Source organism: Heterodontus francisci, chromosome 2, assembly GCF_036365525.1.
Source record: "Heterodontus francisci isolate sHetFra1 chromosome 2, sHetFra1.hap1, whole genome shotgun sequence".
Taxonomy (NCBI): Eukaryota; Metazoa; Chordata; class Chondrichthyes; order Heterodontiformes; family Heterodontidae; genus Heterodontus; species Heterodontus francisci.
The window spans coordinates 10,259,343-10,285,201 of record NC_090372.1 but is presented as its reverse complement, the minus strand read 5'-3'; the positions used below and the strand labels follow the sequence as shown (position 1 = coordinate 10,285,201).

The 25,859-nt window shown below is 44.0% G+C and overlaps 1 protein-coding gene across 1 annotated transcript in view; it reads right to left on the bottom strand.

The window, feature by feature from the left end:
* LOC137379176 (CUB domain-containing protein 1-like) overlaps positions 1-25,859 on the bottom strand; it is a 77,342-nt gene that overhangs the window by 8,003 nt on the left and 43,480 nt on the right. Inside the window, exons 5-8 of the mRNA XM_068049889.1 lie at positions 22,178-22,405; positions 19,157-19,531; positions 4,918-5,277; positions 2,016-2,103 (exon numbers count right to left, since the gene is read on the bottom strand). Of these exons, the coding sequence (XP_067905990.1) occupies positions 2,016-2,103; positions 4,918-5,277; positions 19,157-19,531; positions 22,178-22,405 (1,051 nt within the window). The remainder of the gene's footprint in view (positions 1-2,015; positions 2,104-4,917; positions 5,278-19,156; positions 19,532-22,177; positions 22,406-25,859) is intronic.

Genomic DNA, 25,859 nt, shown 5'->3' with positions numbered 1-25,859 from the left:
GAAAGCAAGCCAAAAGCACAGAGACTTCACCAACCACCACTCTCAACCTCAATAAAACTAACTGACTGGGATACTTTCCAGCTCAGATGGGCCAGACTGTTTTTTTCTGGAACATTTTATGATCTGGAATGAACTGCTTGAAAGGGTGGTGGAAGGACTAACTTTCAAAAGGGAATTGGATAAATACTTGAAGGCCAAAAATATTTACAGGGCTATGGGGATGGAGCAGGGGAGTGGGACCAAATGGATAGCTCTAGCAAAGAGCTGGCACAGGCACGATGGGCCAAATGGCCTCCTTCTGTGCTGTATGATTCCATGATTCTAAGTCGAGCACAGCAGACTCCCAGATTGACAAGGCACAGTGTTGCCCAATGACAGTGGCACCAGTCAAATTAGGCAATAGAGTTTTTAAGAACAGGAAGATTGGAGTACAATTTTTTTTTTAAAGTTTATCAAACATCTATAGCTGGATTATAGTAATTTGGTTCACCCACTTGAACCAACCTTCATTCATTCATCCAAAAGTTTGTACCTTTTGTAAAAGATTAAATTTATACTTTAGTTGCTTTGAAATGTTAAAGTAAGGCAAACCTTCACCAGCTGGAGTGATGTCACATCATTCTGTATGAGAAGGCAAAATACACAATTGGGGAAACAGAATAGTTCACACCAAGTAACAGCACCCTGGGCCGTTACAACTAACAGGCACCCAAGACTAGACAAGATTACGTACAGAGTAATAAGCACTGAAGAGCAATTGTACTATAGACAATAATGGGAGAGATGATGCAGGCAATAAAATGTACAAGTGAACATGTATAAGACCAGGGGATCTAATCAGGTAATCAGAAGACCAATTTACAGCAATCATCAAAATGAGACCATGGCTTTGAGTTCACTTCAATGTAAGTGTGTGTTTAAGGGATTTTTAAAACTTCATATATTGTTAATTTTATGAGCTTTTTATGTCTCTCTTTTTCCCAGCAACTACCAGTGAAGCCAAATGAGAGTACAATCCATACACTTAAACATGCTACAAGACTTGAGTGATTGAACATTAGATAAGGTAGCTTACCAAAAACAAAATCTCCTGTTTATTGTGGGCCCATTTTTAAAGCCGTGATTTATACACATATTATTAGTTGTAAATATGCCTCGAGTCAACTGTACATATATGAGCATTTCAAAATGCAGCTTTTGGTTTGCAATATTATAAGGGATGTCTCAATGATGTTCAGAAAAGATGCCAAGTTCCCAAGAAGAGTTAATTATAAGATCATGAATATTATGAGCACTGGAAATATTTGACTGTTTTTTGAGATCGTTCTAGATACTTCAAGTTTCTCCTATGAAAAGATTGGAATGGCACATGAAAGTTTGGGACATACTTTGGACAGCTGAGTGTCTGAAGCCATTAAACCCTTGCCACTCAAAAGAGAAAGTCACAAGTTCAAGGACCAGGCTGCCCATCACTCAAACTCGTTCTGTTTAGTAGGAGAGGTTCAATAAGTCTCGAATAGTTTTGCTCCATGGTGATCAATGTATTACAAAGTTTCAAAGTAATTGCAGCACAGAAACAGGCCATTTGGCCCAACAGGTCCGTGCAGTGTTTATGCTCCATGCAAACATCCTCCCAATCCTTCTTCATCTTACCCTATCAACATAAACTTCTATTCCTTTCTCCCTCATGTGCATATCTAGCTTCCCATAGAATGCATTTATGTTATTTGCCTCAACTACTCCCTGTGGTAGCGAGTTCCACTCTCTGGGTAAAGAAGTATCTCCTGAATTCCCTACTGAATTTATTCGTGACTCTCTTATATTTATGGCCCCGAGTTCTGGTCTCCTCCCCAGCCTGGCCTTGTCCAGCTCAGTTCTCTTGTCAGCCCATCACAAGTGCAGCATTCAAGCGGTTGTGAAGAAACCCTGTACTGACCGTCTCAACCAACCTTGTTGAAGATACCATGAGTCTCCATGAGAAGGTGGGGCAGAGGAAGGGTAGGAAAGGTACATACCATTTTTTAACGCAGCAAACAATCACAGCAATAATGACGAGCAGAGCCACGCCTCCAGCAACAGCGACAGCAATAGTGATAGTTGTATCTGTTGTTTTAAGAAAAAGCATATGGTGTTACTCCAACTCTCATATTGGAAGAGTACATTGTTCACTATCCCCATTTCTTTGTTATGAGTCTCATAAACAGACAAGTTGGGGGATTACCGCAGTGAACTATTGTCTGGAAGGCTTCAGAATTGACTAGGAGTACGTAATCGCAGGAGTAGGCCATTAAGCCCCTCAAGCCTCTACTGTCATTCAATGAGATCAAGGCTGATCTGTATCTTAACTAATGCAGGTGGGAGGTATACAGTAAATGGCAGAACCCTTAGGAGTATTGACAGGCAGAGAGATCTGGGCGTATAGGTCCACAGGTCACACTGAAAGTGGCAACGCAGGTGGATAAGGTAGTCAAAAAGGCATACGGCATGCTTGCCTTCATCAGTCGGGGCATAGAGTATAAAAATTGGCAAGTCATGTTGCTGCTGTACAGAACCTTAGTTAGGCCACACTTAGAATATTGCGTGCAATTCTGGTCGCCACACTACCAGAAGGACGTGGAGGCTTTGCAGAGGGTACAGAGGAGGTTTACCAGGATGTTGCCTGGTCTGGAGGGCATTAACTATGAGGAGAGGTTGGATAAACTCGGATTGTTTTCACTGGAACGACGGAGGTGGAGGGGCGACATGATAGAGGTTTACAAAATTATGAGCGGCATGGACAGAGTGGATAGTCAGAAGCTTTTTCCCAGGGTGGAAGAGTCAGTTACTAGGGGACATAGGTTTAAGGTGCGAGGGGCAAAGTTTAGAGGGGATGTGCGAGGCAAGTTTTTTTTTTACACAGAGGGTGGTGAGTGCCTGGAACTTGCTGCCAGGGGAGGTGGTGGAAGCAGATACGATAGCGACGTTTAAGAGACATCTTGACAAATATATGAATAGGAAGGGAATAGAGGGATATGGGCCCCGGAAATGCAGAAGGTGTTAGTTTAGGCAGGCATCAAGATCGGCGCAGGCTTGGAGGGCCGAATGGCCTGTTCCTGTGCTGTACTGTTCTTTGTTCACTCCATACACTTGCCTATCCTTATACTGGCCATTACTGAAGACCACACCCTCAAGAACAATAGCTCACCTTACAGACTGAAACCTAAAGATTAATAGAACAGCATATATGATGGGAAAACAAATATTCAAATGAAAGGTTTGAAGACCAAAGGGTTAAATGTTGACAGCAGTTGGACGTTGGGTCAGTGGTCTATGAGATAGCCCAAGTACCTGCGGAATATTAAAAGATGGAATGGATTAGATCAGAGTGGGAAATTACTCATTGTCAAGGCCAGTTGTTACCACAGAAGTTGCTGACAATCTCAGCAGTGGTAGCCGACCTCCCAAACTGTAAATATAGAAAAGCTACCCAGCTTCAAACAAGCTGACAACACAAAAAAACAAGGTACAACTGGAAAGCAATAAAAGCCTGTGACCAAGGCCACTGCCTCAAAGCAAATGAATAAGTTGAATTCCTTTTTATTAAATTGAATTTAAGAATTTTTAATGCTGTGTTGGGATCGCATTTTGCAATTGTTTGTTTTCTAAGTAAACTGAAGCTGCAGGACCTCATGCATGACATACAAAAACATGCAATACAATGAGACTGCAGTGGGACGTGCTATAGCCAATATTAAATCAATTGTGTTATCGAAGGAAAAATAGACAAAAAAAGGCAATTTTTGCATTAAAACATTTCTGATGGGGTAATTACCACAAAATGTATTTCTGGGCCTGTCCCAGAATAAGCTTCGATTTCTGACACTATTTTGGGTGCACTTTTCAGCATTTTGAAGTGTTGGTTGATCTTTCCCTACATTGCAACAGTGACTACACTTCAAAATTACTTCATTGGCTGTAAAGCACTTTGGGATGTCTTGAGGATGTGAAGGGCACCAGATAAGTGTAAGTCTTTCTTCACTTTGCCTTCTTTTTCTGCGTTTTCACTTTTTGATATAACATTTCTAAATGTTATGTCCTGCGATTGAAATTCATTCCAATCGTGCATCTTTACCACCTTCACTGAATATGTGCCTGCACAGTCGTGTGAACTTGCATCATCCTGTTAACTCTGATGCATAAGCAGTGCTTATGGGACTTGAACCAGTTAGATTAGAAAACCCAGTACAATCTAGGACAGCTGCATCTGAGGTGAAACAAATATACATGCAAAATAAAATGCACTGTGCTTAAGAGACACATGACATTGAAAAATAACCTATATTCTATAACCATTACATTAATCTCTGGTTTCATTTAAGTTTGGAATCAAATAACCTGAGAGAATTTACATACAGTGTTAAAAACATTAGGCTACATTCACCAACCCTGGATCTTTAGAGTAAAATGGTCACTTTTAATTCAATGCTCAATTTCTCCGGTTACAGTTTCTTGTTATTTTTCGTACAATCTCATATTTAATCGAATAAATTCACTTAAAGCGTAAGTAATACTGTAGGAGAAATAATACAAGTGCCTTTTTATAGGCTTGCAGATTCAGCACAGCGATCAAGGATAACCAACAAGTTGACTATGAAAAGATTTATAAAAAAATGTATAAAATACATTTATAGATTTATCAGAAGTACTACTTTAATCAGATTACCTTTGAGTCAATTCACTGCTCTCTTCCTTTCATTTTTTGAATGTTGTAAAGGTATAACCTTACTCGCCATTGACCTATGAACAAACATACAGCCACCCTCCGAGCCTCATTAGTGACCGCATGCAGGATAATTACTTTGGAATAAATAAAACCCAATCTTTATTTTGATGCAGCGAAGTCAAGTTTGGGTCAAACTCAAGGTGGCTGCTTCTTACCTTTATCTTCCAACACTAGCACTTGAAACATAAGGTTTAGGTGTCCACTTGAAAGCTCGCAGTTAGACACGTTCAGCCAGAATCTGTGGGCTAGAGTGACGGGTGATTGTGGCAGACTGTCAGTTTCCCTGAAGCTCATCAAGCTGGACTCCTCTTCTTGTTCTCTGATGCCAATGACCACATGCCCATGTTCGCACTTGGGGACTGACGCATTCATAAAGGTAAGTTCAGCCACATGGTCTGCATGAATGGAGATATTCCACGATGCAGTTAACTTATTTGGCATTCCAGGACCCCAATTAGGAGTTAGGAGATACACTGGGGAGCCGATATTTGGGAGAATGTTCATAATATAGTCCTCTGGTGGAAGAAGACAGAGAAACAAATGAATTGAAATGGAAAGAGAAGGATGGATAGTGAAATCTGCTTATTCCATTTGTAACATACAACAGCAACCAGCACCATTACTATAACATTCCTCATGCAAGAAGATATCGCAAAGCACTTTATAATGAGGGAAAAGAAACTGTGGAAATTGAGCGGTAAGGAAGAAGAGAAAATGGAATGGTCTGGGATGGATGACACCGTCATGGTGAATCAACTCATAATCCACCATTCAACATGTGGACAATTATCTGCCATTGCGAGTGGGCCAGTAACCACAGGTCATAGATTCAAAATTATTGGAGAAAGATCTAGAGGGGAGATGAGGAGAATTTGTTTCACTCAGAGAGCTGTCGGGATCCGGAACACACTACCAGAAAAGGTGATGCAAGCTAATTTTAAAACAGGTACTTGAGGATGAGGAATGTACAGGGTTATACGTGTGGGACAAAGCACGGCTCCTCTCTCAAAGAGCCAGCACATACACGATGGGCCAAATGGTCTCCTTCTGTGCTGTAAGTGTCTATGATTTACCGTGGACGATGTACTAAAGCTACTGAACCATCACAGATATCACAATCAGTTGCGTGAAATTGTTGCATTAGTGTGCAACAGCTGGGACATAGGAATAACTTATGAAGCTGTCTTTTATCCTCCATTATCTCTGCAAAAGGAGGGGGCCGGGGTTTAAGGCACAATCAAAGAGAAACAATTCCGCCTTATTCATAATTTACCTTTATAACTAATAATGCGGTGCACAACTGAAGCCATTTATCTTTTTTTTTAGGTAATGTACCCAAGCTAATTTAGCATCAACCTGAATTTAACATGCAAATCACAGCAAAACATATTCACAAATCAGCCAAAGGAGGTTTTTAAAACCGTTTTATGTTGGTCCAGATGGGACTGGCTGGCTTCATGTCAAGTTGGGAAGAGTTTTATTTTTTGAACTGTTTAATGGAAGCACAAGATGTGACTGCCAAGTACGGCTCAGCGAGTAGCACCCTCACCTCCGAGTCAGAAGGTTGTGGGCTTAATTCCCTCGAGTGGGCACATAATCTAGACTGATGCTCTAGTGTAGTACTGAGGGAGCTCTGCACTGTCGGAGGTGTCACCTTTCAGATTAGATGTTTGAACACTCTGCCCTCTCAGGTGAATGCAAAAGATCCCATTGTACAATAGCAGGGCAAATTTCCCTGGCCAATAATGAATCACACAGCCAACACCAAAAAGCAGATTATCTGGTCATTATCTCATTGCTGGTTTTGGAAGCTTGCTGTGCACAAAATTGGCTGCTGCAATTCCTGCAATTACAACAGTAGCTACACTTCAAGTGTTCTTTATAGCCAATGAAGGAACTATGGAACATCCTAGGGTGCTATATAAAAGCAAGCCTTTCTTAAACAATGTTTTACTAAAAACCTACAGTTGGATTGGTAAGCTCCTGAGTGAGGCGTGTAGAAAACGGAGCGTCGAGCCAAGCTGTCTTTCAAGGATTATGCAGCCTGTGAGAAGTTCACAACCAATTGACTGGGGAATCTAGAACATGGGGTCATACTCTCAGAATAAGGGGTCAGCCATTTAGGACTGAGATGAGGAGAAATTTCTTCAGAGGGCTGTGAATCTTTGGAATTCTCTAGCCCAGAGAGCTGTTGATGCTCAATCGTTGAATATATTTAAGACCGATGTCAATAGATTTTTGGATGCTAAGGGAATTAAGGGATATGGGGATAGTGCAGGAAGGTGGGGTTGAGGCAGAAGATCAGCCATGATCCTGTTGAATGGCAGAGCAGGCTTGAAGGGCCGAATGGCCTGCTCCAGCTCCTATTTCGTACGTACACTTGAGAATTCAAAGCAGGCTCCCTCCCTGCTCTGGGGTAACCAGGAGATGAAACACAATGAAATGGGGGGAAAAAAGTCAGTTATCCGGGAACTTTATTTTAAAATATGGTTTCTCGAGAACATGCAGCGTAAATTTAAACTAATGCAAGTAATTGACATCTCTTTTTTTTTTAAATCTTGAAATGCAAATTGCAAGAGGAGGCCTCTCAGATTGAGGGCCTCATTGTTGATGTGAATGTAAAAGGGAAAAGGAGGGGGGGGGGCGGGGGCGGAAAAAGAGAACAAAATGTGGGTTCACGACCTTTGACCCAAGGTTTCTTAAAGGTTATAAAGTGTCCAAGGGGATGATTACAGATATGGTTGGGATTATTGCTATGGCTGGCACAGTGAAGGAATATGATCAACCGTGTAAGATACATAAAGAGATGCAGAGGATTCCCCCACAAACACAATCACTAACTATTTTTCACCAGTGTCCAAATCCGTTGACACGACCTTTCCGTATTTCTTTTAAAAAGCTGGCACAAACACAATGGGCCGAATGGTTCCCTTCTGTGCCTTCTGAATTTCCTATGTTTCTACACTATACATTGCCGAATCCTGGGTCAGCATTTAACATAGCCATTTACCTGCCATTTGTTGGCATTGCAGTTGAGCTACTGAACCATGACGAGGATTAGAATTACTTGGAAAAAATTGCTGCATTCATGTGCAACAGCTGGGACACAGGAACAACATATTAATCTGTCTTTTATCCCACATTCGCATCACAGCTTTATCTTCAAAAGCAGTGTTGTAATATAAATGAGTTGGTTGGTCTCCCTTTTCGAGGGCATTATAAAAGATTGCTACCAGTAACTCCATATACAACAATAACTTGTATTTATATAATGCCTTTAACATAATTAAATGTCCCAAGCTGCTTCAGAGGAACGTTAAGACAAAATTAGATACTGAGCCATATAAGGCGATATTAGGGCAGATGACCAAAAGCTTGGTCAAAGAGGTAGATTTCAAGGTAAAAGCAAAATACTGCGGACGCTGGAAATCTGAAACAAAAACAAGAAATGCTGGAATCACTCAGCAGGTCTGGCAGCATCTGTGGAAAGAGAAGCAGAGTTAACGTTTCGGGTCAGTGACCCTTCTTCGGAACTGACAAATATTAGAAAAGTCACAGATTATAAGCAAGTGAGGTGGGGGTGGGGCAAGAGATAACAAAGGAGAAGGTGCAGATTGGACCAGGCCACATAGCTCACCAAAAGGTCACGGAGCAAAGGCAAACAATATGTTAATGGTGTGTTGAAAGACAAAGCATTAGTACAGATTAGGTGTAAATACACTGAATATTGAACAGCAGCAAGTGCAAACCTGAAAAAAAACAGTGGGTAAGCAAACTGAACAAACTAAGATGAAATGAAATAAATGCAAAAAAAGATTGTAAAAAATGTAAAAAAGAATGTAAAAAAAAGGAAGAAAAAATAACTAAAAATGAAAGTAAAATGGGGGGCTGTCATGCTCTGAAATTATTGAACTCAATGTTCAGTCCGGCAGGCTGTAGTGTGCCTAATCGGTAGATGAGATGCTGTTCCTCGAGCTTGCGTTGATGTTCACTGGAACACTGCAGCAATCCCAGGACAGAGATGAGAGCAGAGGAGAGTGTCGAAATGGCAAGCAACCGGAAGCTCAGGGTCCTGCTTGCGGACTGAGCGGAGATGTTCGGCAAAGCGGTCACCCAGTCTGCGCTTGGTCTCCCCAATGTAGAGGAGACCACACTGTGAGCAGCGAATACAGTATACTACATTGAAAGAAGTACAAGTAAATCACTGCTTCACCTGGAAGGAGTGTTTGGGGCCTGGGATAGTGAGGAGAGAGGAGGTAAATGGGCAGGTATTACACCTCCTGCGATTGCAGGGGAAGGTGCCCTGGGACGGGGACGAGGTGGTGGGGGTAATGGAGGAGTGGACCAGGGTGTCGCGGAGGGAACGATCCCTTCGGAATGCTGACAGGGGAAGGGAGGGGAAGATGCGACTGGTAGTGGCATCACGCTGGAGGTGGCGAAAATGACGGAGGATGATCCTTTGGATATGGAGGCTGGTGGGATGAAAAGTGAGGACAAGGGGAACCCTGTCATGGTTCTGGGAGGGAGGGGAAGGGGTGAGGGTAGAGGTGCGGGGAATGGGTCGGACACGGTTGAGGGCCCTGTCAACCACAGTGGGGGGAAATCCTCGGTTGAGGAAAAAGGTCATATCAGAAGCACCGTCATGGAAGGTAGCATCATCAGAGCAGATGCGTCGGAGACGGAGAAACTGGGAGAATGGAATGGAGTCCTTACAGGAGGTAGGGTGTGAAGAAGTGTAGTCGAGGTAGCTGTGGGAGTCGGTGGGCTTATAATGGATATTGGTAGACAACCTATCCCCAGAGATGGAGACAGAGAAGTCGAGGAAGGGAAGAGAAGTGTCAGAGATGGACCATGTAAAGGTGAGAGAAGGGTGGAAATTGGAAGCAAAGTTGATAAAGTTTTCCAGTTCGGGGCGGGAGCAGGAAACGGCACTGATACAGTCATCAATGTACCGGAAAAAGAGTTGGGGGAGGGGGCCTGAGTAGGACTGGAACAAAGAATGCTTGACATATCCCACAAAAAGATAGGCGTAACTAGGACCCATGCGGGTACCCATAGCGACACCTTTTACTTGAAGGAAGTGCGTGGAGTTGAAGGAGAAGTTGTTCAATGTGAGAACAAGTTCAGCCAGGCGGAGGAGGGTGGTGGTGGATGGGGACTGGTTGGGCCTCTGTTCCAGGAAGAAGCGGAGAGCCCTCAAACCATCCTGGTGGGGGATGGAGGTGTAGAGCGATTGGACGTCCATAGTGAAGAGGAGGCGGTTGGGACCAGGAAACTGGAAATTGTCAAAATGACGTAGGCGTCAGAAGAGTCACGGATGTAGGTGGGAAGAGACTGGACCAGCGGAGAAAAGATAGAGTCTAGATAGGAAGAAATAAGTTCAGTGGGGCAGGAGCAGGCTGACACAATGGGTCTGCCGGGACAGTCCCATTTGTGGATTTTGGGAAGGAGGTAGAAGCGGGCTGTCCGGGGTTGTGGGACTATGAGGTTGGAAGCCGGAGAGGGAAGATCTCCAGAGGAGATGAGGTCAGTGACAGTCCTTTGGACAGTGGCTTGATGTTCGGTGGTGGGGTCATGGTCCAGAGGGAGGTAGAAAGAGGTAGGGAGCTTCCGGTTGCTTACCATTTCAACACTCCCCCCTGCTCTCATGCTCACATCTCTGTCCTGGGATTGCTGCAGTGTTCCAGTGAACATCAACGCAAGCTCGAGGAACAGCATCTCATCTACCGATTAGGCACACTACAGCCTGCCGGACTGAACATTGAGTTCAATAATTTCAGAGCATGACAGCCCCCCATTTTACTTTCATTTTTAGTTATTTTTTCTTCCTTTTTTTTTTACATTCTTTTTTACATTTTTTACAATCTTTTTTTGCATTTATTTCATTTCATCTTAGTTTGTTCAGTTTGCTTACCCACTGTTTTTTTCAGGTTTGCACTTGCTGCTGTTCAATATTCAGTGTATTTACACCTAATCTGTACTAATGCTTTGTCTTTCAACACACCATTAACATATTGTTTGCCTTTGCTCCATGACCTTTTGGTCAGCTATGTGGCCTGGTCCAATCTGCACCTTCTCCTTTGTTATCTCTTGCCCCACCCCCACCTCACTTGCTTATAACCTGTGACTTTTCTAATATTTGTCAGTTCCGAAGAAGGGTCACTGACCCGAAACGTTAACTCTGCTTCTCTTTCCACAGATGCTGCCAGACCTGCTGAGTGATTCCAGCATTTCTTGTTTTTGTTGTGGTAGATTTTAAGGAGTGGCTTAAAGGAGGAAAGCGAGGTAGAGAGGCAGAGAAGTTTAGGGAGGGAATCCCAGAGCTTAGGGCCCAGGTAGCTGAAGGCATGGCTGCCGATGGCTTTTTTAAATTATTTGTTTCACGGGATGTGGGCGGCGCTAACAAGGCCAGCATTTGTTGCTCATCCCTAATTGCCCTTGAAAAGGTGGTGGTGAGCTGCCTTCTTGAACCGCTGCAGTCCTTCTGGTACACCCACAGTGCTGTTAGGAAGGGAGTTCCAGGATTTTGATCCAGTGACAGTGAAGGAACGGCGATATAGTTCCAAGTCAGGATGGTGTGTGGTTTGGAAGGGAACTTGCAGGTGGTGGTGTTCCCACCTGTCCGCTGCCCTTGTCCGTCTAGGTGGTAGCGGTCGCTGATTTGGAAGGTGCTGCTGAAGGAGCCTTGGTGAGTTGCTGCAGTGCATCTTGTAGATGGTACACACTGCTGACACTGTGCATCTGTGGTGGAGGGAATGAATGTTGAAGGTTGTGGATGGGGTGCCGATCAAGTGGGCTGCTTTGTCCTGGATGATGTCGAGCTTCCCGAGTGTTATTAGAGCCGCATTCATCCAGCTCGTGGAAGGTATTCCATCACACTCCTGACTTGTGCCTTGTAAATGGTAGACAGGTTTTGGAAAGTCAGGAGGTGGGTTACTTGCTGCAGAATTCTCAGCCTCTGACCTGTTCTTGTAGCCACAGTATTTATGTGGTTGCTCCAGTTCAGTTTCTGGTCAATGGTAACCCCTAGGATGTTGATAGTGGGGGATTCAGCGATGGTAATGCCGTTGAATGTCAAGAGGAGATGGTTAGATTCTCTCTCGTGGGAGATGGTCATTGCCTGGTACTTGTGTGGCACGGATGTTACTTGCCACTTATCAGACCAAGCCTGAAAGTTGCCCAGGTTTTGCTGCATATGGACATAGGCAGCTTCATTATCTGAGGAGTCATGAATGGTGAACATTGTGCAATCATCAGTGAACATCCCCACTTCTGATCTTATGATGGAGGGAAGGTCATTGATGAAGCAGCTGAAGATGGTTGGCCTAGGGCACATAGGGCAGCAATTAAAATGGGTGCTGTGCAAGAGGCCAGATTTACAGGAGCACAGATATCTTGGAGGGCTGTGGGGTTGGAGGAGATTACAGAGATAGGGAGGGGTGAGGCAATGGAGTGATTTGAAAACAAGGATGAGAATTTCAAAATGGAGGTGCTGCTTAACCGGGAGTCAATGTAGGTCAGTGAGTACAGGGGTGAGGGATGAATGAGATTTGGTACAAGTTGGGGCATGGGCAGCAGAGTTTTGGATGACTCAGGGTAGAATGTGGGAGACCAGCCAGGAATGCATTGGAATAGTCAAGTCTAGAGGTAACAAAGGCATGAATGAGGATTTCAGCAGCAGATGAGCTGAGACAGGGAGGAAGCTGGGCAAACATTAGCATATTCCTAAAGGAACAGACTACTGATGCATGTCTTTGACATAGCAGCCTGAAACTGGTCAGGGACAGTGCACAATAAATAATTGTACCCTTTTTGCACCATGATCAGCAAGAAACGTTCTTATAATGCCAAACAGAACACTGCCTCAGTAATGATAATAAATTCAGCATTAAATCCACCAGATCTGTTCACCTCTACATAGAATACTGCAGCATCTACTTTCAATTAAGTGACTGTAATGACGTATTAGAGCTATCTCGGGTCAGAAATGGGATTGAGACAAAAACATCATGAGCAGAAATTGGTCCTCATTGTGCATTTTCTGGCAGGAAACTGGGGCAAAAAGGACTGATTTTGATGGGGGTGGGGGAAGGGCAGGGTTGGGGTGCCAGCAACATCTCGCACTTGATCGTCCCCTGTTTATGGCTCTACCATATTGATAAAAAGCCACTTTGCAGGCCTCCAAGGCATTAGTCACTTTGAATGTGTTAATGAGGGGCCTGTCTAACCATTTTTTCCTGAAATGCGTTGCCGTAGCTTCACTCTGTTTAGTTCCATATCTGGCCTAACTAGTGGTTCATAAAGAAAAAAAGACTTGCATTTATATAGTCACTTTCACAACCACAGGACGACCCAAAGCACTTTACAGCCAATGAAGTACTTTTTGACGTGCAGTCAATGTTGTAATGTAGGAAATGCTGCAGCCTATTTGCACACAGCAAGCTCCCAGCAATGTGATAATGACCAGATAATCTCTTTGTGTGATGTTGATTGAGCGATGGATATTGGCCAGGAAACCAGGGATAACTCCCCTGCTTTTCTTCAGAATAGTGTCATGGGAGCTTTTATGTTGACCTGAGAGGGCAGACTGGGCCTTAGTTTAACATCTCATCTGAAAGATGGCACCTCTGACAGTGCAGCACTCGCTCAGTACTGGCACTGGAGTGTTGGCTTAGATTTTTGTGCTCAGTTCTCTGGAGTGGGTCTTGAACCCACAGCCTTGTGACTCAGAGCTGAGAGTGCTATCAAATGCGTCATGGCTGACACTAAAAGGAATAAATGAACTGCTGAAGGCTGCCATTGAAATGATAAGTGAATGGAGGGGTAGATGGACCACTCCTTCCAGTTCCACAGAAGTTCTGAGGGCTGTTACTGGCTCTTGATTGCCTCCTCTCATCCCATTCAGCTTACCTTCCTTAGGACCCAGCCAATGGCTACTGATAGCTAGGCAGCCGAACCAAATCTGTCCCAGTCAAGCCTGCGGCCTACCTCTGGGTGTCCAATTAGTGAATGCAGATTGCTGGCAATATGCTGATGAGGCCCAGGGCCCATTTTCAGTGAGCCTCAGGCCTCTAGCGCGTGCTGGGGCTGAAAAGGGATCTCAATGAGCACATGGGGCTACAAATGCAGAGAAGCGAGCAGGCATTTTGAAACGAAGGCTAAACTGCGTTGCCCATTCTCCCAGGTGAAGGTTTGCACATAGGCTACAAGCCCCGTCACGGTGTCCGAACAGAGATGGAAATGGAAAGGTTAAAGCTCTCGGATCATATGAGGCTGTAAGGAAAGGCTGCAAAAGCAACAATAACTTGCATTTATATAGGTGCTTCACAACAGCGATATCAACACTGAGTCACATATGAAGATATTATGCCAGGCTGGCCAAAGTGGTTGGTTATAAGGAGTGGCTTAGAGGAAGGGTAGAGGTTTAGGGAGGGTGCAGGCAACAGTTAGAAACAAAACAGAAGGTCAGATAAATATTTAGCTGTGTGGGATCAGTAAAGTACTGAAGGAAGTATAAAATATTTATGCATACTGAGGGAAAGGACAAATCGAATCCAAAATTACTAAGGAGGTGTGTTTGAAGGAAACCTCACAGCTTAAAAAATCATTTAATAGCATGTTTCAAACACAAGGAGAAAGCACTGATGTGCAACAGAATTGCCACGAGGCCAGAAATCCCTCAAACAAGAATTCATTAAAGAATTATAATGGGTAATAGCAGCAAGATTGAGAAAACACTCGAGAGTCATTGATAGGAATTGATACAAGCAACAACCCAGATGATACAAAGCTTGGTGGGAAGGTAAGCTGTGAGGAGGATGTAAAGGCATATGGACAGGTTAAGTGAGTGGGCAAGAACATGGCAGACGGAATATAATGTGGGGAGGTGTGAAGTTATCTTCGGAAGGAAAAATAGAGAAGCAGAATATTTGTGAAATGGTGAAAATTGTAGGTATTCTGAGGGACCTGGGTGCCCTTGTACATAAATCACAAAAAGTTAACATGCAGCTACAGCAAGCAATTAGGAAAGCAAATGACATATTAACCTTTATTATAAAGGAGTAGAAAAATGAAGAAGTTTTACTGCAATTGTGTAGGAGCTCGGTGAGGTCACACCTTGAGTACTGTGCAGTTTTGGCCTCCCTACCCAAGGTCGGATATACTTGCCTTGGAGGGAGCGCCTCACAGGCTCACTAGTCTGATTCCTGGGATCAGGGGATTGTCCTAGGAGGAGAGATTGAGTAGACTGGGCCTATATTCTCTAGAATTTAGAAGAATGAGAAGTGATCTCATTGAAACATATAAATTTCATAAAGGGCTCAGCTGGGTAGATACTGGGAGGGTGTTTCCCCTGGCTGGGGAATCGAGAACTAGGTGTCAAAATCTCAGGAAAAAGGGGTCAGCCATTTAGAACTTAGATGAGGAGCAGTGTCTTCACCCAAAGGGTTGTGAATCTTTGGAATTCTCTGCCCCACTCAGAGCTGTGGATGCTTATCCACAGAGTATATTCAAGACAGAGATTGACTGAAACATAGGAGCAGGAGTAGGCCATTCAGCTCTTCGAGCGTACTCTGCCATTCAATACGATCATGGCTGATCATCCACTTCAATGTTTTTTTTCCCCCCACACTATCCCCACATCCCTTTATGTCATTGGTATTTAGAAATCTGTCAATCTCTGCATTAAACAAACTCAATGACTGAGCTTCCACAGCCCTCTCGGGTAGAGAATTCCAAAGACTCACAACCCTCTGAGTAAAGAAATTTCTCATCTCTGTCCTAACTGGCTTCCTCCTTATTTTAAAATTGATAGATTTTTGGTTACTAAGGGGATTAAAGGATATGGGGATGGTACGGGAAGGTGGAGTTGAAGATCAGTCATGATCTTATTGAATGGCGGAGCAGGCTCGAAAGGAAGAATAGCCTGCACTTTCTCCTATTTCTTATGCTCTTAAATTGCAACTAGAGTAGAGGAGCAATATTAACAGTGCTATAAGTAACATGGGTGGAGCAGAGATATTCCTACATACAATGAAAAGCATTATAACTAGCTGGTTAATAGATCATGGATTGCAAGCATTGTGGTAAATCATGCAAGAGGAAGAAGTGTCCAGCAAACTTGTATGTGGTATGGCAAATAAAACCACTGCTAAAGTACGTAAATGCAAAACAAGAGCAAACCTGTTAGACAGGCGAAAATAATAAAAGGAAATTCACAGAACACTGAAGCAGTGTGTGAGTGAGAGCAAGAATGAATTTTTCACGGCCGTGAATCAGTGAGAAGATTACAAAGGGTTTACAGCACGGAAACAGGCCATTCAGCCCAACAGGTCCATGCCGAAGGTGATGGTGAATGCACCAAACCTCAAGGTGAATAACACTTTAAGCTTAACGTAACCCGGTGCTGCATAGTCAGTGGAGTATATGATGGAACAAGTTTAATGTAAAGGTGGCGAATGGTTCTGGCCTTTAATTCAAATCAATAGGAAAATGGCTGTTCAGATTCAGGATCAGGCAGTACAGGCCACTGTCTCAGACCGAACTAGACTGGTCACAACCTTGCCCAAGCTCAGCTTCCGAGCCCACGCCCTGCCCCTGACCTCCTACACCAACCTCTAAGATCACCCACTTCCACCCCGCCTTGGACATCAGTTTTCATCTCTAGACTCGACTATTCCAATGCTCTTCTGGAAGGCCTCCTATCCTCCATGAACCTTAGCTCATCTAAAACTCTGCTGCTTGTATCCTATCCTACACTGTCCCGTTCTCCCATCACCCCTGGTCATTGATCACTACATTGCGTCTCAGTCTCCCAATGGCTGCAATTTAAAATTCTCACCCTTGGGTTAACCCAACATGGCCTTGCCCCTCCCTCTCTCCGTAGCCTCCTCAAGTTAAACATCCTCCCCATAGAACTTTCTTGTGCAACCCCTCCCCACACCCACCACACCCTCACCCCCCCACATTCCCTTCAATGCCTCGTCGGAGGCCATGCCTTCAGTCTACATTCTACCTTCCCTAAGCATCTCAACATCCTTCCTCGCCTTCCAGACCTTCCCCGAAGCCCACCTCTTCGACCAGGCTTTTTGCTCATCCCTCCTAATATCTCCTTCTTTGCCTCAGCAGCCAGTTTTGCACTTTTCCTTTAAAAGAGGCGGTGGGTCTCTGCCGCAACCAGCCCCTGTGCCAAAACATTCCCTGCTCCAAACACTCTCTGTGCAAAGAAATTTCTTGTAACTGCTGATGAATATTTTAAATTGATGGCCCTTTGACGACGACTCCTCGATCAGAAAAATAGTCTTTTCCTATTCACTCTCTTAAAAGTCTTCAGAATTTAAAATGCTTTCTTAAATCTTCTCTTGGCCTTCTCGCATCTATATGTGTATGGAAGATATGCATGGCAGAGAATTACTTAAATTGCAAAGGTACATAGACAATGCCCGGAGTTTAAACTTGGCGTGTCCCATCAGTTTATTAAATGACGCCTTGGCCGCACGTTGTCAGAAGATTGTGGGTTACATCTGTATTATGGACGTGAGCTCACAATCTAGGCTGACACTGATGTGCTACATTTGTTGAAAGGGCCATTTACAAGATGAGACACTGGGCTGGATTTTCTGCTGGAGGCGGGGCTCCCAGTGCCGGGCCAAAGAAGTAGGGCCCTCCCCCCGGAGCAATCCTCCAGTCTTTTTGATTCAAAGTTTTAGGAGGTGGGATCCCCGTCCCTTGAAATTCGTTAAAAGGGACATTCAGAGGGCCGGATGCTCAGCAGTACAGGCAGCACCACTGGGAGCGGTGGCCACTGCTGGTACTGCAGAGGCCTTGGACCCAGGCCCAGCGATGGAACCCCAGAATAGAGGTAGGTGTTGCCGGGGCCAATCCGGAAGGCTGCGGCGAGGGGGGGGTGGGGAGATTATTGCTCAGTCCAGGGAGAGGTGGGGGGGGGGGGGGGGGGGGGGTTGGGGGCTGGTAAAGGTGTTCCAGGTGACGGTCCTCTGTGGGCCAGGAGGGGGGACCCCTAAAGTCTGCAAGGAGGGTGTCTTGTTTTACAAGGTGTCCTCCCTGCACGGTGGAGGCCCCCCTCCCACCGCTGGTAAGATACCAGAAGTGTTGGGAAGAGACCCTTAATTGGCTGTTAATGGCCCACTTAAGGGCCTCAATCGGCCTCTGGGCAGGAAGGACGTCATCGGCCTATTCCGCCCCCGGGAAGATCACTGGGCAATGGGCCCTCCGCCCCACCACCCATCACGATACTCTGCACACACCACCGCACCTCCCCCACCTCATTTCCAAGTGGGTGGGGGGGGAACCCATAAAATCCCAGCCATTACATCAGAGCTCAGTCAGTCTATTCAGGTGGAGGTGAAAGATCCCATGCTACTATTTGATAAGAGCACTGTGCTCACCCCCATGTTCTGGCCAATATTCTTCCTCAGCTCACACCACCAAAAACAGACCATCTGGCCATTCACTCGTTTGCTGCCTGCGGGATCTTGCTGTGTTTAAATCAGACGCCACATTTACCTGTTCAACAGCAGTGACTGCACATTGTGAAAAATCATAAATAATCCCTGTGGGCATTTGCCTGAATTTAATGTTTAATAATTAGATATTTGCTGAAGGAAGCAATATATTGATGTTTTTCAGATGCTGAGAACTGACATGAAATTGATACATAAACACAACTGGGTCAAAAATCCTTGGCTATATTACTAGTAGATGTGAGAGAGTAAGAGGCTAACACTGGAGCAGAATCTGGAAAATCCCAGGTCACTGAAGCCTACAGTCCTAATTTGCACAAGGGCCTGGGTCATTGGAATTTTCCTCAACCCCAAACATGCCCCCTGATATCAATGGGGATGGGATGGGGGAGGAAGGAATTCTCAGGTGAGAAATTTCCTCAATTCCAACTTTTAAGGCCCAGCAACCTATCCGTTGGGATGAACCTAGCATACAGGTCCTTTTAGCAGCAGAAGTTGGGCCTTCGTAGGGAGGAGTGGGGAAACCCCAGGCCTGGAGTTCCCATTAAGAATGCTGGCAGAGTATGATAAGGTTCTTTGTAAAGCTGCCACTCTGGCAGCAGGCTAAAAGTTTTGGAGAGGATTGTTAAAGAGCAGCTGACACACACTGCATTTCCCACCCCACCCCCAGGTAAGGACACCATGCCGCTACAATGGTGTGGTTACCCACCACTTAAATGAGGTGATCTGAGGATATGCCTGCGGGGCCAGGAGCAATGGACATCAGTGTCCACTACATTACACTTATGCTGGCATAGCAGCACTGAAGATCTTTGGCTCAAAGACGCTCGAGACATGCTGCCTCCTGGAAGTTGTTGAAAGTATCTCTTAAAACCAACTGCCACTACTGGCAGGTCTTGTTTTAACTAGTTACCTGTAAGATGTGGAATGAAAGATAGGCTGATATCCAGGTCATTGGAGTTCCATGCATCCGTTGTCTTCAGCTCCAGTAATACATGGTCAGCGGTCTGGATCTTGTCTATTGTTCCATTGGGGCAGAACTGGCCAACAACAGATCGGGCCCCGTTCTGGCAGAAAGTACTCATGTTGTACATCAAGTTGCCATCACAGGTCTGGCCCGGTAGAAGTTGGCGGAGTTTGAATCGTTCGGAGGACAACTCTATCGTCAACTCTGGTGGTTGTTCAACTATCCATTTGAAGGTCTGATGAGGCACTGGTAGTGTTGTCAGTATGTCTGGCAAAGACAAGCCCATATTTCTCACAGAACACTCTTCTGAATCTTTACAGGCTTTGTAAGAAAGGAAAAGAAAGGGGAGAAAAAAAAACTTAATTTTTAGACTGAAATCATAAAATGGTAGCAGCACAGGAGGCGGCCATTTGGCCCACTAAGTCCCTGTTGGCTCTCTGCAAAAGCAGCTCAGCTACTCCCACTCGCCTGCCTTTTCCCCATAGCTCTGTAAATTTTTTCTCTTCAGATAATTATCCAATTCTCTTTTGAAAGCTACAATTGAATCCGCCTCCAGCACCCTCTCAGGCAGTGCATTCCAGATCCTCACCACTCGCTGTGTAAAAAAAGTTTTTCCTAATGTCACCTCTGGTGCTCTTGCCATTCACCTTAAATCAGTGTCCTCTGCTTCTCAATCCTTCCGCCAATGGGGACACTTGCTCCCCATCTGCTCTGTCCAGATCCCTCAGGATTCTGGGCAGGATAATCTTTATCCATGCTTGATCCTGGGATGAATTGAGATTTGTTTTCCTGTTCATTCAATGTTTTCCATGTGATTTCTAAATCCAGGTGCAGGATAACCACTTGCCCAGTTTTAAATTGGTCCAGGTTTTTAAATAAAGTTTGTTATGTTTTTTTTGTTCCTTGCATAAAAATTAATTGCTCAAGTGTATGACCGAGCAATTCCAGTGCTCTGCCTGAACCCACATGCATTCAGCTGTTTTTAAGGTTTCCTGCTCCCATTCACTTTTAAACTCGGGCAAAGACTGTCACCTGAGGAAGCCTTTAACAAGCCAGAGGGAGACCATAAAGCTCCTTAATTCAATTCCCAGTCTGTGTTGCTTTAGCTAACCTCATCCTGGTTACTGGAGATTTAAAGATACAAATGGTCAATAAAATATGGCTGGTTTATAAAGGTCAAAAAAGTACAAGAGCAAAGAGGTAATTATGTGCATGTATATGTACAAAACATTGGTTAGACCACAATTAGGGTACTCTGTATACAATGTTGGGCTCCCCATTCTAGAAAGCATATACAAATCATAGAATGACAAGGGCAGTAGATGCATGGGAACACCACCACCTGCAAGTTCCCCTCCAAGCCACACACCGTCCTGACTTGGGACTATATCGGCATTCCTTCACTGTCGCTGGGTCAAAGTCCTGGAACTCCCTTCCTAACAGCACTGTGGGTGTACCTACCCCACAAGGACTGCAGTGGTTCAAGAAGGCAGCTCACCACCACCTTCTCAAGGGCAATTAGGGATGGGCAATAAATGCTGGCCTGGCCAATATGCTCACATCCCATGAACAGATAAAAAAAAACTTTCAGCATAAACCAGCAGGATGAAACCTGTTCTCTCAGCCCAGAAGGACTCCACAGAAAAGTGATTTTAAAAAAAACTTTCTTGGGCCTCAACAGGTCAATCTGCAACCTCTCTGTGGAAGGTTTAAATCTTTAAACCACTGACTATCTGATTCAAGATGGGTTAGTTCCAGACTGAATCAGAAAAATGTCCAACTTCAGCCCTTTAACAGCAACCCTACTGCAGCAAGATGAAATTTCCAATCCCTCACACAAGCTGTCTTTGTGGCCTATCTGAATTATTGTTGAATTATGAAGTGTTTTGGCTTATGGACTCTGCCCAAACTTCTCAAGTGGGGTCCTCATAACCAGCAGAGAGAGGAGAGTCTCATCCCATCAATGCAGACAGGGTTCATATTCCACTTCCAGTCATATAAGACATTGTACAAAACTAGTCCACTCTTAAAAATACACTCTATTTAGTCTCTTGACGTTACTGTGTTAGGGGTTTGCAAAGTTCGCTCAGCTTTACTGTTCATTGGTGTTTGTGGGGAAGAATGGTATTGTTATGGATAGTGACCCATGCTCTATGATTCGCTGCCTGTCAGTGATGCCAGTCGTGTCCTGAAATTCATTCAGATCAGCAAGGAATATGTATTTAATTGTGCAAAACAGCACCTCACACCCTAAATGGGAAAAAAAGACACCTTTAGGGTACCTCAGACACAAGCTGCTTTCTGCAACCAACTCCTGTAATAAATCATGTTCCCAGCTACACCATTTTGTAATGATCAACAAACACATCATCACAAGGGAAGGGAATAGCAGATGGACAACACTAATCAGCATGGCAAAAGAAACTTGGGAGTGGCGGTGGGAGAGGAAGGAGACATCATTTTTAAAACACAGTGAATTCACTGCCAGAACAAGTGGGAGAAGCTTCAATAGTATAAGAGAATTAGATATATACTTGAAAAGGAGAAGAAATTGCAGGGCTATGGGGAAAGAGCAGAGGATTTTGGATGAATTGGATAGCTCTTTCATACAGCAGGCACAGGCATGATGGGCTGAATGGCCTCCTCCTGTGCATTCGATGAAGATTGTTGGCCACGTCCTGGTACTAGGACTGAAAAGTGGCATTAGCAGAAGGCTCTGAGATGTTGATCCGCACTCCTGCTCTGAGGGAGCAAGTTTGTGGCCTCGTGCCAACATAGAGGGATTTGCCTATCACACTGGTTCTCAAACTAAATCTTGCTGTAGCTTGCAAACCTCAAGCTTATTCTAGTCATTTCTGAAATCACTCAAAGAAGGCCCAAAAGAAGTGAAAATACAACAAGTATTCAAACTTTAGATGGCACATTTTTCAACAAATGTGGTGGCCCAGGAAAGTTAGGAGTACTTACAGACATTCTTGGTGGCTTCAACGATGATGTCCCGTGTTTTGTTACATGCAAAGTGGAAAGAAATGTTCAGGTGATCTCCTGGCTCCAGCTCCAACTCGGAGCTACAGTCGGACGAGACAGGAAACTTGCAGATGCAGAACAAAGTTGAGGGATCTCCGTCAATCTTCAATATCTGCTTCAATTTCACATAAACACCATCCTCCTTTTTCAGTTTAATTTCAAGCCTCTCTACAGGATTGAAAACAAAACAAAATTAAGGAGAGTTTCAGAACCTTTTTTTTTGAAAAAAATAATTAAACTTGGCTTTGGAGTTTCTCAGGTAACTTGTTGGGTTGCCAGAACATTTGCCAGATGTAATACTGATCCATATAGCTCAGGAAGCTACGAGGCTTGATCCCAAGTTGTTTTGGGCTAGTTACAACCGAGGCAAAACAATCTTTTAAAAAGCCCTAAAGAAATTCATTGGACTTGCAACGTAACAATAACTTACATTTATGTAGCGCCTTTAAGTGTAATAAAATGTTCCAAGGTGCTTCACAGGAGTATTATAAAACAACATTTGACATTAAGCCACATAAAGAGATATTGGGGCAAAGGACCAAAAGTTGGGATAAAGAGGTAGGTTTTAAGGAGTGTCTTAAAGGAGGAGAGAGAGAGGTAGAAAAGTGGAGAGGTTTACAGAGGGAATTCCAGAGCTTAGGGCCTTGACAGCTGAAGGCACGGCCACCAGTGGTGGAGTGATTAAAATTGGGGATGCTCAAGATGCCACAGTCAGAGGAGCACAGGTATCCAGGAGGGTTGTGGGGCTGGAGGAGGTTACAGCGATAGGGAGGGGCGAGGCCACGGAGGGATTTGAAAACAAGGATGAGAATTTTAAAGTCACGATGTTGCATAACCAGGAGCCAATGTGGGTCAGCGAGCACAGGGGTGATGGGGAATGGGATTTGGTGAGTTTTGGATGACCTCAAGTTTACAGAAGATAGAACATAGGAGGCCCACCAGGAGTACATTAGAATAGTCAAGTCCAGATGTAACAAATGCTTGGATAAGCGCAACTTAACTCCCATTTAAAGGTTATCTAACTTTTACCATTTTAATCTCATAAACAGGGGGTTGTAAATATGCTGAGGACCTGTAAAATATGATCTATATAGGGCATCGGGCTTAACTTAAAAAATATGGAGCATACGAATTAGGAGCAGGAGTAGGCCATTCAGCCCCTTTGTGCCTGCTCCGTTATTTAATAAGATCATGGTTGATTTGATTGTGGCCTCGACTCCACTTTCCTGCCTACCCCCGATACCCTTTGACTCCTTTGTTCGTCAAGAATTTATCTACCTCTGTCTTAAAAATATTCAATGACCCTGCCTCCACCGCACTCTGGGGAAGAGAGTTCCAAAGACTCACAAGGCTCAGAGCAAAAATTACTCCTCATCTCCATCGTAAATGGGGGACCCCTTATTTTTAAACTGTGTCCCCTCGTTCTAATCTCTCCCACATGAGGATACATCCTTTCAGCATCCACTCGGTCAAGTCCCCTCAGGATCTTATAGGTTTCAATAAGATCACCTCTCATTCTTCTAAACCCCAATGGATACAGACCTAACCTGTCCAACCTTTCTTCATAAGATAACCCCCCATCCCAGGTATCATTTGAGTGAACCTTCTCTGAACTGCCTCTAAAGCATTTATATCCTTTCTTAAACAAGGAGACCAAAACTGTACACAGTACTCCTGGTGTGGTCTCATCAATACCCTATACAACTGTAGCAAAACATCCCTACTTGTATATTCCATTCCCCTTGCATTAAATAAATATTCCATTCCCCTTGCCTTCCTAATCATTTGCTGTATCTGCATACCAACCTTTTGAGATTCATGCATCAAGACACCCAGATCCCTCTATACTTTAGAGTTATGCAATCTCTCTCCATTTAAACAGTGTTCTGCATTACTATTCTTCCTGCCAAAGTGGATAAGTTCACATTTTCCTACATTATACTCTATCTGCCAAATTTTTGCCCACTCACATAACCTATTGATATCCGCTTGCAGATTCCTTATGTCCTCTTCATCCAAGTCATTGATATAAATTGTAAATAGTTGAGGTCCCAGCACTGATCCCTATGGCACTGCACTCGTCACATCTTTCCAACCCGACCTATTTATGCCTACTCTCTGCTCCTGTTAGCGAACCAATCCTCTATCCATGCTAATATGTTATCCCAACACCATAAGCTCTTATTTTGCTTAGTAACCTTTGATGTAGCATCCCCTTGTCAAATGCCTTCTAGAAATCTAAGTATAGCACATCCACAGGTTCCCATTTATTCATGTTGTTTGTTTCTTCCTCAAAGAACTCCAATAAATTAGTCAAACATGATTTCCCTTTCATAAAACCTTGTTGACTCTACCTGATGGCATTGAGATTTTCTAAGTACCCCACTATAACCTCCGTAATAATAGGTTCCAGCATTTTCCCTATGACAGATGTTAAGCTAAATAGCCTGTAGTTTCCTGCTTTCTGTCTCCCTCCCTCCTTGAATAGAGGAGTCACATTCGCTATTTTCCAATCTGATGGGGCCTTTCCAGAACCTAGGGAATTTTGGAAAATTAAAACTATCTCAGCAGCCAATTCTTTTAAGATGAGGTCAATCAGCTTGAAGGCTGTATAGCAAAGTCTAAATTCCTATACTATACTAAAAAGGATCAGAATAGTTGGCATCCTTGATTATATTAATATCAATGCCGTTTTAGTTGGAAAGATCAGGCCCCAAGAATCCAGAGCCATTCCGGAAGCTGGACTCCCTCCAAAACAAGAGTCTGCTGGAATAATCTAGACAGGCATCGTTTATGCCTACATTAAAAACATTAAAAGAACTGTTGGTTTGGACATTGGAGCTGTAGCTCAAAAGGTTGCTTCTGAGTATGAAGGTACTGTATTCAAATCCCACTCTGGATTTAAGCATAAAAATCCAGGCTGGCACTCCAGTGTGGTACTGAGGGAGTACTGCACTGTTGAAGGTGCTGTCTTTCAGATGAAATGTTAAACCAAGGCCCTGTCTTCCCTCTCAGGTGCATGTGAAAGATTCCCATGGCACTATTTCAAAGAAGAGCAAGGGAATTATCCCTGGTGTCCTGGACAATATTTACCCCACAAACAAACAGTCGATCCGCTCATTATCACATTACTGCTTGTGGGAGCTTGCTGTGTGAAATTTGGTTGCCACTTTTCCTACAATTACAACAGTGACTACCCTTCAAAAGTACTTCATTGGCTGTAAAGCGCTTTGGGAAGTCCAGTGGTCGTGAAATACAAATGCTGCCTTTCAAAAGGTTGTTCAAAATTCTGCTACATGGTCAAAATGAACAGCATTTTGACTGTTTGAAGAATGCAATAAACTGGAACAGAAATGTGCCCGAAGATGAGGAAGAATTTTGCTCAGCAATTATTTGAACTTTTTATGCTCAATCTGGAACTATTTTTATGAAACGCAATTGATGTACAATGGGAAGAAAATGCATAAATAATTCAGAAAGTCTTGTGTATAAACCTGACTTTGTGTTGTCATCATTATCTATCACCCTTTTACGGCAACATTTATCACTGGATAAACATTAAAAAGGAGCAACAATACTCTGTCAACATTTCATATTTCAAAAATCCTTTGTCACCGTTCTG